Source organism: Phacochoerus africanus, chromosome 3 (genome assembly GCF_016906955.1).
Source record: "Phacochoerus africanus isolate WHEZ1 chromosome 3, ROS_Pafr_v1, whole genome shotgun sequence".
Classification (NCBI taxonomy): Eukaryota; Metazoa; Chordata; class Mammalia; order Artiodactyla; family Suidae; genus Phacochoerus; species Phacochoerus africanus.
The window spans coordinates 168,629,372-168,643,090 of record NC_062546.1 but is presented as its reverse complement, the minus strand read 5'-3'; the positions used below and the strand labels follow the sequence as shown (position 1 = coordinate 168,643,090).

The window sequence follows — 13,719 nt, the reverse complement described above, 5'->3', positions numbered from 1 at the left end:
TTTAGATTTAAATGCCTGTGTGACTTTAAGAAAAAATAAAAAACAGTTGATAGAAAAACCTTTGGCGAATTAAACATTTTTTAGCTTTTCACACGTTGATACAAAGCAGAGAAATATTTCAGTGACAACAGATTTCAGCAGATTTTCAACTGTACTAATTTGCTTTATTCTTTAGGGTAGTTTACTTCTTTTTTTCTGAAAACACAAGCAGAGATATTCCTTTCTAGTGGAAGTGGGTGTTAATACATAAAACAATTTTTAAAAAGACAAAGTTTCCTATTTGTATGTTTATCTTGACATAAATTAAAGTCATTTAAGGCTTTAGTGAGCCGGGTCTTTTCAGGTTGATTGATGGCCTATTTACCAGGATTTAGAAAAATAAAAGATACAAGAGGGGCTTCTTTTAAATTCCTATTGAATTTCTTGTACATATTCACGTAATCGCTTAGGCCCTCAAATCAAATATGCCTCCCTACCAGGTATCTTACGACATTTCTAGATGAAAACAGATCTGCTCTGAAAATAATAGTCCTGATGAATAGTTAATGATAAACCCATAGACTACAAGGATGCGTGGGTCTAGAAGGTCACCTTGATCTCCCCTCTGTGCTGGCTGTTAGCTCGAGGTCTCTCTGGACACCAATGATTGGTGCACAGCACTTTTTAGGGACTGGAATCTGAGGGCTTCTGCCACTGCTCAGGGCAATTCTGCTGCAGTCTGATAGTAATCATGGAAGGGGAAAAAAAAATCCACTGCTTTCCCATTAGGCCCATCCGACTAAGAGGCTTGTTTAATCCAAACCACTGGCAATCACAGATGAGCGACTTTTATAACTGTCTCTTCCCTTCTCCTCATGGTGACTGAGATTTGCTTTGTAATGTTTGTGTTTTGCTCTTGAATTTTGTCCCCGCAGGTTTGATGATTCCTGTCTTTTGTGTGGTGGAGCAGTTGGACGGCTCTCTCGAATATGACAACAGGGAAGAACACGCCGAATTTGTCCTGGTTCGAAAAGACGTGCTTTTCAGCCAGCTGGTGGAGACGGCGCTCCTGGCCCTGGGGTACTCCCACAGCTCCGCGGCCCAGGCACAAGGTATTTGTGCATCTCCCCTCTCCTCTCGTGCCTCCTGTGTGTCATGATGTGACGAGGAATGTGTTCCCTGAAATAATTCTCCAAACAAGGCTTGGAGGAGAACAGTCAGATTTAGCATCTTTCCCAAAAAGTGAACGGCAGAGTGTTTCTTGGAGAGTCTTGTTTTCTGGTTACTTTGGGAAGCGTTTGACCAGTACCTCTTGAGCCACCAAAATCAACTTGGCATTTCAAAGTGATCATCTAAGGTTTCTTTTGCATGGATACCTCAGTTATTTTCCTTAAGTCCCTAATTTGGTCTCAAAGTGCTGAAGCATTTGAGTCCTCACTTATCCACACTTTCGTATGTGATCTGTAAGCTTTTGGTTTTCTAAATTTTTTGCTTTGGGCCTGCAGCTTCTGCGCTTGATCATCAGCTTTTAGTTAAATAGAAAAATATGTATGCCTCTTGCATACTGTACTTTTGTATCTTTGAAAACCGCTCTGTAGTTCCGATGTGGTCCATTCATTAAAAAAACATGTTCAGTGTCTTTGTGATCAATTCATTTTACCTATTTAATTAAATACTAAAATTGCATCATTATTTCAGTGTGTATTGTACAGCACTGGGGAACCCATTGTGAGCTTGGGTTGCTACACTCTGAAGCAGGGTCCATTGTTCTTTCATGCCAAAGAATTGACAAAGCAAATAACAACAAAAATACCCCCAAACCTTGAAAAATGGAAAAATAAATTTTTGAACCAATGGAATGATCATCTTTGTTTTTCCAGCTGAAATGATTGAATTGTATAGTTTATGATAAAGGTTATAACAAAAGGACAGAGACATGTGATTTCCAGGTCTCATTCCAGTATTAATTTTCCTATATTACTGGCCTTACTTCACATTTGTGTATGTGCCATGGATTTTTGCTACTTTTAAAAATGAATTCCTCTTCATATATTTACAAAGAACTATCAGTACGTGTCTCTATGTTAATAAAGATAAGGAAATGGTGAGAGATTAAGCAGTTTATAGAAAGTTACAAATATGGTGACCAAGGTGATGGGACTTAAATTCCCAAGCTCCTGACTCTGCTTTTGAAAGCAGATTATTACTCTAAAAAATGTTTTAATTAAATACTCAAATTATATCTTAGTTCAATCAAGAAAGCAACCCAGCTGAAACCAGGGGATCAAGAATGTCTTTCCAGAGCCATGGATTATTATGAGTTGAAGTGTGCCCTGAACCCAAGCGTTTGGCCCATCCGGGTGCAGTAATACATACAGCCAAATCATAGAGTCCACTGCTTTCAAAGCAGTGTGATAAAGGATGATTCATTTCCTTTCCTTCTTGTGTGAGGGATTCAAGATTTGATCCCGAGCAAATTGCATACTGGACACCATTGCTTTTATTTCATGCTATGTGCCTAAATGAAATAAAAGAATTCTCCCTCCTTCCGCCCAATAAACTTTTCATGCCATTTTAGGGATATTTTTCTCTGAATGTAAAGGTCATTGTATCCCACTGCTTGCATCCTGGTGTGCCAGCTTCCTGTTTGACAGGGCTATCCATCTCAGTTAGCACGGCTGCTCAACGCGCCGTGAGCTCACATGTGGAGCACAGAGCACTAAGTGGCCAAGATTTGATTCTTGGCACATGCTCAGGGAAGGGGCTCTCAGGAAATTTGCACGAGGGAGCCACACTGTTCCATTCAGTGGTGTGGACTGGGAGTTCCACTCACCAAGGTAGATGCACTAGCACGAAATATGGTCTACAGTGGAGGGTTAAACAGAGACAAGTCAAAGCGAATATTTGCCCCCCCCCCATTTTTGAAAACCATGGTTAAAAATGACATTTTTAAATAGTATTACCTTTTAAAAAATTGAATCAACATTCTGAAGTGCTCTAGATCACAGATATACTTTATTTTGTAGATAAGCAAAGGTTAATCGTTAGGTCCTGCACTGGAATTTCACAGAGGGGGTAAAAATCAGTTTGTTAATTTTGCTCTAAATGAGATTGCTGATCTCTGTTTTGGGTACATAGAAAAACTAAGAATTGCTTATTTTGAAGTGTATGTATTAGATCTTTGTTGTCATTCAGATAATTACATGTGTGCAGTTTCTGCATATTCATCATAGAAAAAACAGAATGCATGATAAGACAGATGATTCCTGTGCTAGACAAACAGCAGAGTGGGAGAAAACTAGAAAAGGAGGCAGAACAAAACGTGACTGCATATTCAAAGGCCTGAGGTTGTACATGTCTAGCTTTCTGTTTTGTTTTTTTGTTTTTCTGTTTTGTTTGCTTGTTTAGGTAATTCCCCCAAGGTGGACCTAGCAGATGACTTTTCAGCAAGGAAACTGTTTCTGAACACTTTTCAGGAAAAGTTAGGCCAAACTAAACTTCAAGGAGAGCTGATTTCTTGAGCCTTTTTAAAAAATTGAGGCTCTTGTCTTTGGAATGGATTAGCAATGAGATCCTGCTGTGTAGCACTGGGAACTATGTCTGGTTACTTATGATGGAGCCTGATAATGTGAGAAAAAAGAATATATACATGTATGTGTAACTAGGTCACCAGGCTGTACGGTAGAAAATTGTCAGAACACTGTAAACCAACTATAATGAGAAAAAATAAAAATCATTATATAAAAAATATATAAATAAATAAAAATAAAAATTGAGGCTCTTGAGGAGTTCCCTTATGGGTCAGGGGGTTAAGCATCCAGCATTGTCACTGCAGTGACTGGGGTCCCTGTTGTGGCAAGGGTTCAATCCCTGGCCTAGGAATTCCACATGCCCCAGGCACAGCCAAAAAGAAGAAAAAGAAAAAAGAAAATTGAGGCTCTTAAAATGTGATTTTTTTCATTTTGACATGACCAGAAAATAGATTCAGTGACTGAATTGGAATAGTATTCAGATTGCCTCTAAAAGAGAAAATATATTAGCTCTCTCATTATTTTGGGGTAATATGTTCCAATGACAAGACAGAATCCCCGTGCTCTTATGAATGCAGGAGAGTCAGTTTCTTTTTCTGAGTGGGCGTTCCCTCCAGATGAGCTGAAGAGATTTATTAAGAAAGAATATTTGCTTATAAAGGATGATAGAAATTCCACTAAAATGGAATTCAAGGGTTTCTAATACCCCCTACCCATTTTACAGTAGCTGTCTATTTGAAGCCAGATATTGGGACCCAAGAAGGGATAAGGTCATAAAATAGTGTCATAGTAAATCATGGGCATTATGCTTCTAATTGACCCACACCCTCCATTTCTGAGAACACATACCATTAACTCTGTGATTCTCAAGGATATGAGATGCAGGATTCATCTGATCTGCTGTTTTGAATATACAAAACCCCTAAAGATGGTAGGCTCTTGGCTTTTCCCACAATAGGTAGCCGAAAGCTTAGTAAACAACAAGCAGATTTTACATTGTATGTTGAACTAAGAGTTAGTATATGTGGATCAAAAGTGGTCCTCTAGCCTTTTGAAAGAGGTTAACTAGGGAACTGCTATGCAGTAACTCTCCCCACTAAACTCATCGCTCCCTTTATTCATCTTTCTTCTTTCCTTTCATCCTTTCAGTTTTGCTCCACAAGGCTTTTGGTAATAGCCTGGGCCTCTCCACTTTGTCAAGAGAATTCTCTGTCCCACTGATTAAGTAGCTATTCGTACTTGCGAAGGTAGACGGTGGACTTTGAGAGGTGGCGGTGATGGCAACGTGATTGCTCACTGTGTACATTTGACTTTATTTGTAGGTGGATGTCTTATCTCTCTCTCCTGCTTCCTATTTCAAATTTATTTTAAATTTTGTATTAAACTTTATTTTAGATGAGAAATTATTTCATTTTATTTTAATCATTATATTTTAGGGCTGCAAGTGTAGCATATGGAAGTTCCCAGGCTAGGGGTTGAATCACAGCTATAGCCGCTGGCCTACACCACAGCCACAGCAACACCACATCTGAGCCAAGTCTGTGACCCACACTGCAGCTCATGGCATTGCCAGATCTTTAACCCACTGAGTGAGGCCAGGGATTTAATCCGCATTCTCATGGATACTAGTTGGGTTTGTTTCCTCTGAGCCACAAGGGGGACTCCAGAAAATTTTTTTAAAAAAACAAACATGCCGAACAATAAAGAAGCAAAATCCTTGTGGCTGGTTATTTTTGGGGTCATGAGTATGAAAAAATTATGAGTTTAAGAGGAAATGTATTAATCAACATTTTTTTCTTATTTGTGTTAGAATAATTAAATTTATGTAGTGGTTTAGAATATTTTTTAAAAGTGACAGAAATTTGTTTAATGCCATGTTATGGGAATCAAGCAGAGTGCCACATATAGTCACAGTTATATAAAATTTCACATATTTGCATAAAAAAGACAAAGGAAGTATATTAAAATATCATTGGGGTGGGTGGTGGTATTATTATGTGGGATTTTCTTCTTTTGCTAGTAAAAAAATAATAAGAATAATGACATTCCTGTCACAGCTCAACAGTAATGAATAGACTAGTATCCACGAGGACAAGGGTTGGCTCCATGGTCCTGCTCAGTGGGTTAAGGATCTGGTGTTTCTGTAGCTGTGGTGTAGGTCACAGACACAGCTTGAGTTTGGCGTTGCTGTGGCTGTGGTGCAGGCCAGCAGCTACAGCTCTGATTTGACTCTTACCTAGCCTGGGAATTTCCATATGCCGTGGGTGTGGCCCTAAAACGACAAAAAAAAAAAAAAAAGGATAAAATTCTACTTTCTACATTAATTCTTCACTGAAGTAATGAAAGCTGGTATTTCCACCTTATTACCTAATTTTGATAAGCAGTTAACTTTGTCCCTAATTTATCCCATAAGTGTGAAAACTTGTACATGATACAGATGCATTTTCATTTTAAGATTAAAAAAGAATCAGTAGGTCATCACTGAGCCTCTCTGATGTATATAAGCTAACGGAGTTCTTAGAGATTTTTTTTTCTTTCTCAGCCACACCTGTGGCCCCAGATATGGATGTTCCCTGGCCCCAGCCAGACATTGAACCCATGCCACCACAAAGACAGTGCTACATCCTTAACCTGCTGTGCCACATCCAGAGCTCTCAAGGGTTTTTTTTTTAATTGAAATATAGTTGATGTACAAGGATTTTTTTAAAGTTTTAATAGTGTTGGATAATATAAATTGAGCATTTACGATCTGTCAGTCACTATTCTAAGATTTACAGTACTGACTCATTTCTCTTTAACAGTTTCCCATTTCATAGATGAGGAAACTGAGGCAATTAAAGAGAGGAAGTTGCTGTGGGGGGCTAGCGGGTGGAAGAGGTAGGATCTGAAGCCTAGTTCACCACCTCCTGAGTCAGGCCCCCCAACCACAAGCTGTCCTGTGACAGACCTGATCAGTGGGAGTTTAGAGTTGAGGTAGGAGTCAATCTTTTTTTTTTTTTTTTTTGCTTTTTAGGGCCACACTTGTGGCATATGGAGGTTCCCAGGCTAGGGGTTGAATTGGAGCTGTAGCTGCTGGCCTACGCCACAGCCACAGCAACTCGGGATCCTTAACCCACTGAGAGAGGCCAGGGATCGAACCCGCATCCTCATGGATCCTAGTCAGGTTCGTTAACTGCTAAGCCGTGAAAGGAACTCCAGGAGTCAATTCTTAGTAAATGCTTGCTCTTGTGCTTTTTGACATAAGACCTAAAAGACAGGAATTTTTAGATTGGTGCTTAATAAATACATAGTGATTGTATATTCAATAATAATAAGTTATACATATTTCATTTCCATGATGAAATATATACAGTTTTTTTTTTCCAGGTGACTGAGACAGATGTCATTAAAAACAAAAGACAAGCCTCACAGAATTGTTTATTCAAGTCAAGTCCTAAAACTAAAGAGAGAGGGTGTACAGTAGGTTGAATAATCCAGATATACCTTTCTTCTTATGAAGCCAAAATAATTCCTGATAGGCAGATAAAGCATATTCCTTAGCAATTCTCATCTTCAGATTAATTACTGCAGTAGTATTAAATGCCTGCTGTGTGTCACTCACTGTTCTAGGTTATGGGGATAAAAGAACTGGAATAAAATCTTGCCTTCAGGAGTTCTGTTGTAGCTCAGCAGAAATGAACCCAACTAGTATCCATGAGGATTCAGGTTCTATCCCTGGCCTCACTCAGTGGGTTAAGGATCTGGCATTGGCATTGCTGTGGTTTAGGTCGCAGATGCTGCTCAGATCTGGCGCTGCTGTGGCCGTGGTGTAGGCCAGAAGCTGCAGCTCCGGTTTGACCCCTAGCTGGGAACTTCCACATGCCACACCTGTGGCCCTGGGGAGAAAAAAATCTTGCTTTCAATGGAGTTTACACAAGAAAAGTTTAGTATGTGGGTTACTGGTTGATTTTCACCCTCTGAGCTCAAAAATACTAAATGTTGAGGCTCAGGGGAATAGAAATACACATAAAATTTGTTTACAAATTTGGTTCTGATTTATAACTAAATGTTCATTTTGTTCCTGGAAAACACTTAAGAATTTCTCCTTCCTCTTGTTAGCTTTTGGAAATAGATGACAAAATGGGAAATATGGGTTAAATGTCTAGGAAATCCTTGCTTTGCCACATTAAAGGAAAGCTATTTATTTGCCTCTTCTGTCCATTGTTGTCACCATTTGAAAAATAGGCCTATCGTTGGCTTTGATTTTTATTGGTGAAACAAACTCTTTTGCTCTCAGAGGCCCATTTCTTCAGAAAGCAAGGTTGGCACCTGTGGTAGGAATTTAGTCGATGTTAGTCCATGAACAAATGAACTTACATGTATTTATTATACTGGAGAAATAGGCATTCAACAATTAGCAACGTATAGTCAATTTTGTTTCATTTATGCCTTGTCCACTTCTTACCTCTTTCCCACCGGATTATTTCTTTTGTCTTTTATTTTTTTTGTCTTTTTAGGGCCGCATCCGAGGCACATCGAGGTTTCCAGGCTAGGGGTCCAATCGGAGCTATATCCGCTGGCCTACACCAGAGCCACAGCAACACGGGATCCGAGCCGCATCTGCGACCTACACCACAGCTCATGGCAACAACAGATCCTTAACCCACTGAGCGAGGCCAGGGATCGAACCCAGGTCCTCATGGATGCTAGTTAACCTCATGGGTTTGTTAACTGCTGTGCCAAGACAGGAACTCCCTTAGTAGCATTATATATCCAGTCAAGGTTCAGATTTTCCTAATTTACTAAATACATGTATATAATTCAAATCAGGAGGCATACAAATTTATGTATTACACTTGATGTAGCTCATAAATCTTTGACTCTATGGGTTTCCCATTCTCTTATATTTAAAAAATTTTGAAACATGTCTGCTGCTTTAATTCAGAATTGTTTTTATCTTGCTAAACTTAATGAAAACCCTACTCCTATAAATGCCTGCAAATACTGTGATTTCAAATAAACAATCATAACCTTGGACAGTAATTCACGCTTTTTTTTTTTTTTTTCTTCTGAAGGAGGATGGTTAAAAGACATGTTGTCTAGAGCTGAAAGGTTTTTCATGCTCTGAAAGTTTGACATTCTCCCTACTGAAAATGTTTTAAATGATCTCTTCTTGCCTTGTCTTTCTTAGTTTCTTTCTTTGGTTCTTGCTCTCTCCCCCCCCCCACTTTTTCTTCTTTAATTAAACTCTCATGTTTGGGAGACTCTCAGATGTTTTTTCTTTATAAGGGCAATGTTGAAAAAGGTGCATATTTAGACATTTTAGGCCTTGGAGCAAGCTTTTAACAAACAAGCTGCTTTTTACAAAATTCTGTGGCTCTCAAAAGAGAGCTAAAAAAGCTACCCAAAATTGCTGTTAACCGTGTTCAGCCCTCATTAGAGCTGGACAGGCCAAAATGTAAAACACTGTCTGGGCCGACACAAATCTTTAACAAGCCCCCATACTCTTCTCTCCTCTTCTGTATAAAATTAAATATTCATGTATGTGTGTGTACACATATATTTCTTCACCTGCACACAGCAAAACCTGAAACAGTACTTTTTCACTAAATGGCAGGGGAAAAATAATGATCTTCTTCCTTCTTTGTCTAATATATACTTAAAATCGAATATCTAACATAGGTGTTTATAGTTCTGTATTCTTTGTATCTGTTTACGCTGTCATAAACATGTGTAATTTAAAATACATAGCTAGGTAATTATGGCTCACATGAAAATGAGCTGATAGAATTATTGTCTATATATAAATTTGTAGAGGGGGAAACCCTATCCAACTTGATTTGTTGAATGCCTAGGAATTGAGTAGAAAGTACTCTTGATTAAAAAAGGGGGAAAAAAAGTGTTAAGGGCAGTGAGTAAAAAAACAAAAATCTACTTTCACTTTACATCTGACCTTGCAATTTCTCCCAGAATGTCCAGCTGAAAAAATTATATAGGGGGAAATAATTCATTAAAAAAAACTACCTCATTATTTTCTCTATTATGAGGGAAGTGATTTACAATGCTTACAGTTATCTGTTTTGTTTGGAGCAATTGGCCTTGGTGGCCATTAGCTTTGGTGTGTTTTTTTTTTTTTTTTTTTTGCTGCCCTGTGGCACATGGACGTTCCCCAGCCAGGGATTGACTCTGAATCACAGCTGTGACCTACACCTCAGCTGTGGCAACACCAGATCCTTTAACCCACTGTGGTGGGCTAGGGGGTTGAACCTGTGCCTCCATGGCAAACCAAGCTGCAGTTGGATTCTTCAGCCACTGCCCCACAGCGCGAACTCCTGATGTATTTTTTAAACTGCTTAAAATCCTTCTAAAGGATTTCCTGTGACCTGGAGGGGACTGATATCTGAGGTCTGCATTTTGGCATTCATGTAAAACCACCCATGTTAAACAGATTGACCCACAGTGATATACAACTTTTATTTAATTATTAAAGTATGTCACATTAAAAATATATAGCTTTTGAGGAGTTATGAGTAGGAAACCTACAATCTAAAATTGGTGATACTCTGATACAATTTATATTGTGATTAATTTTTTATTCTATTCCCTTCAAAAATATAACTGTCTTTTACTAATGTATAGATTTAAAATGCAGGGTAGACTCGTTTGCTGAGGACCCACATCTTTTTGTGCTTTAAGAAGATGCAGTAGAGATTCCGTTAAAGAAACTCATTTGGTAAAAAGCATAGTCATAAATGATATAATAGACAGTGCTGTTACCTTTTGGGTAGATCCTTTATATTTAAAGCTCTGCATTGATAAAATTCTCAGTCTTGGTGCTATACCAGTCATATTCCAGTTCTGAAGAAAGTCTATTTTGACATTCGTGATGGACAGTAAAAAATTCATGGCCATAGAGAATTTTGTAATAATAAAGTGTTTTGTAAAACCTCCTTGCTTCCTTTTCCCCCTTTTGTATATGGATAAGAGCTCTGTCATCTACATCTTATTTATAATTTGTTAATTTTTTGTGAAATTGTGAAATTGTAGATGTTTTCTTTCTTATCTTAATGTATATTTTTCATTTATACTTTGAATGTCCCAATTTTCTTAGATACCATATTATTGTATTTAAACATTTTTATGGGATATCAACTCCATGATAATTCATTATTGTGTAGTATCAGAGGGCAGTTTATTTATGAACTTTATAGGCAGCTTGGCACTTGAAGCTGAGCCCTGTGGTGTCAGGAGCCTCTTCTGTCTGTGGTGTAACAGAGCTCGGCAGTATCCGTGGGAGGTGAGAGTGAAGAGCAAGCATTCAGCTGGCCATTTGGTCACTCATGGGCTCCTTGGTTTGGTTTCCAAGGTGCCAGATAGATTTTATATGATTGTGAGGAACATTTAAAACCCAGTGCTTTGAAAAGCAGTGTTTTTTTGACAGCAGCTTTGGGCACTCTAAAGAATCTTGGGTCAAGATTCTGCTTGCTCAAAGGCAATAATTAGCAAAATTATTTGTGTGTCAATGAGAGAAAACACAAAGGTTTTTCCCTATCTATCTGCCCCATTTTGGTTTGAAGAAATATTACCCAGGACAGAAGAGCAAATCTGCACTACTGTTTTACAAGCTCATTACTCAGGTTGGAAAAAATTGCTGCAGGCTATATGCAAATAGACAGTGCCCAAGGTTTCTCTCAGCTGGCAGGGAGAAATCCACCCAACATATTCTTTCTGTCAGTTTTGTAAATCAAAGAATAAGTTGCTGGAAAGCTCATAGCACAGATCTCTGTCCTCAATGATTTGGTTCTACAAGCCCTAATAATCTCCCAGGTGAAAACTGGGTCCGTCATCCTGGGAACCAAATTAAGAGGGCAGTCTGTTCTTAATCAAAAGCTCTGACCAGTTTTACCAACTTCAGATGGTGGTGCTTTTCGAGAATACATGCTCCAGAGCCAGAGTAATAAATAACAATTTAAATGTCCTGTTTTATTAATATAGTGATTCCTTAAGGGAAGGGGAAGGCTTCTTTGAAAGGGGATCTGCTTTAGACACTCTGCGAGGAAACAGATATCAGAATTATTATTATTATTATTATTGCTATTGAGGCCTGCACCTGCGGTATATGGACATTCCCAGGCTAGGGGTTGAATCAGAGCTTCAGCTGCCGGCTTATGCTACAGCCATGGCAATGCAGGATCCAAGCTGTGTCTGCAGTACACCACAGCTTATGGCAACGCCAGATCCTTAACCCACTGAGCGAGGCCAGTGATCCAGCCTGTGTCCTCATGGATACTAGTCGGGTTTGTTACCACTGAGCCACAGTGGAAACTCCAAGATGTGAGAATTATTTGGAAAGAAAGCACTTTATTAAGATCTCTAGTCCTCTAGAACATCATTGGAAGGAGTGTGGCTGAATTTTACTGTTCCCCTTTTGTTTTTCTTTTTTTCTGTTTTTTGGCTTTCTAGGGCTACACCCTTGGCATATGGAAGTTCCCAGGCTAGGTGTCTAATCAGAGCTACAGCTGCTAGCCTACACCAGAGTCACAGCAACGCAGGATCTGAGCCTCATCTGCAACCTACACCACAGCTCATGGCAACGCTGAATCCTTAACCCACTGAGCAAGGCCAGGGGTCAAACCTGCAACCTCATGGTTCCTAGGTGGATTTCTTTCTGTTGCACCACGACGGGAACTCCTTACTGTTACCTTTTTATGGAGAGGGACATTACAAAGAGTCTTTTAAAGATTGTACCTTAATTATCTGGCTCTGTCACGTTCATTCACTGAAATATTTCTTGAGTGCCTAGATGTGCCAGGTATTGTTCTAGGTGTTGGGGATGCAGCGAAGAACCAAACCAAAGAACCCTGCCCTCACAGTACATCCCAGTAGAGGAGATAGAGAATAAACTATAAATATACAATAAAGTGTTAGATAGGACCTGGCAATAAATTATGCTTATATTGACCCTATTCTTTCCATCTTGTCTAGAAGGAGGTTTTGGTACATTTGGGCATCTGGAAAGTAGCCACTTAGCCGGAATGAAGTTGAAGAGTTTGTGTGTGTGGTGGTGGTGGGGTTTGTCTTTTGTCTTTTTAGGGCCGCACCTGCGGCATATGGAGGCTCCCAGGCTAGGGGTCTAATCAGAACTGTTGCCGCCCTGGCCACCGCCACAGCAATACCAGATCCGAGCGGCTTCAGTGACCTACACCACAGCTCACGGCAACACCGGATCCTTAACCCACTGAGCAAGGCTGGCGATCAAACCTGCATCCTCATGGTTCCTAGTCAGATTTGTTTCCGCTGTGCCATGACGGGAACTCCTAAAGTTGAAGGTTTTGAATGGGGTTTGAAGATTAAAAAGAAAAGGATGTAGGTGCTTGAAAGCGTAAATTTCAGTTTTCTGAAACATTTTACCTATTGGAACTATCTCAAGTTTGGAATAGGACCACTGTAACATTGTCAGAATTAGCTTAGAATTATGCCATGGTTTAGTTTTTATGAGGGAAACTGAAATTTTTATGTAATAGACATGCTATGAATATATTTAATAAAGTTAATGTCATTAACTCATGAATAATATTAGGCACTAATTTTTATTTAATGCTTCTTATACACCAGATACTCTTCTAGGTGCTTCATGTATGTTCAATCATTCAATCCTCGTAATAACTCCCATGAAACTAAGTACATGATGTAATTGTTCACATTTTACCAATGAAGAAACTGAGATTCAAAGAGATAAATTGCTTGACCGACACCAAAAACCACTCTAGAAAATATGTACTTAGTGAGTATCCCATTCAGTGGCATTTTATTTCTAGTCTGCCAATTTGGTCTAGAATTCAAACTAAGAGTAATTATATTTTACAGGCATAAACCAAAGATTGACATTTTGGAATTAGTAAGTGAACATATATATGTTTAAATTGAGTAGAGGGCTTGTTTTGAGTTTAAATAACAAAATTGAACTTGCTATCTTGGGATGGCATTTCATGAGAACTTATTTTTTATGAGACCCCCATTTTCGTATATCCAAGCTCCTTATTAACTTATACATTTAAAAAAACCACAACTCTTTTTAGTAACAAATACTTGTTAATTATAGAAAACTAAAAAATACAGAGAAAGGAAAAATAAGACTCCTCCCACCATGGACCTACCACCTAGGAATAAATGTAGGTAATATTTTGAGGCACTCTTCTGCAGTTATAGTGCTGGGCATTCTTTTATGTAG

The 13,719-nt window shown here is 38.8% G+C and overlaps 1 protein-coding gene across 2 annotated transcripts in view; it reads left to right on the top strand.

The window, feature by feature from the left end:
* The window catches only part of SATB2 (SATB homeobox 2), a 191,764-nt gene that overhangs the window by 24,728 nt on the left and 153,317 nt on the right, over window positions 1-13,719 (top strand). For both annotated transcript variants that reach the window (XM_047773161.1, XM_047773160.1), the window contains exon 3: window positions 915-1,091. In XM_047773161.1, coding sequence (XP_047629117.1) covers window positions 915-1,091 — 177 coding nt within the window. The remainder of the gene's footprint in view (window positions 1-914; window positions 1,092-13,719) is intronic.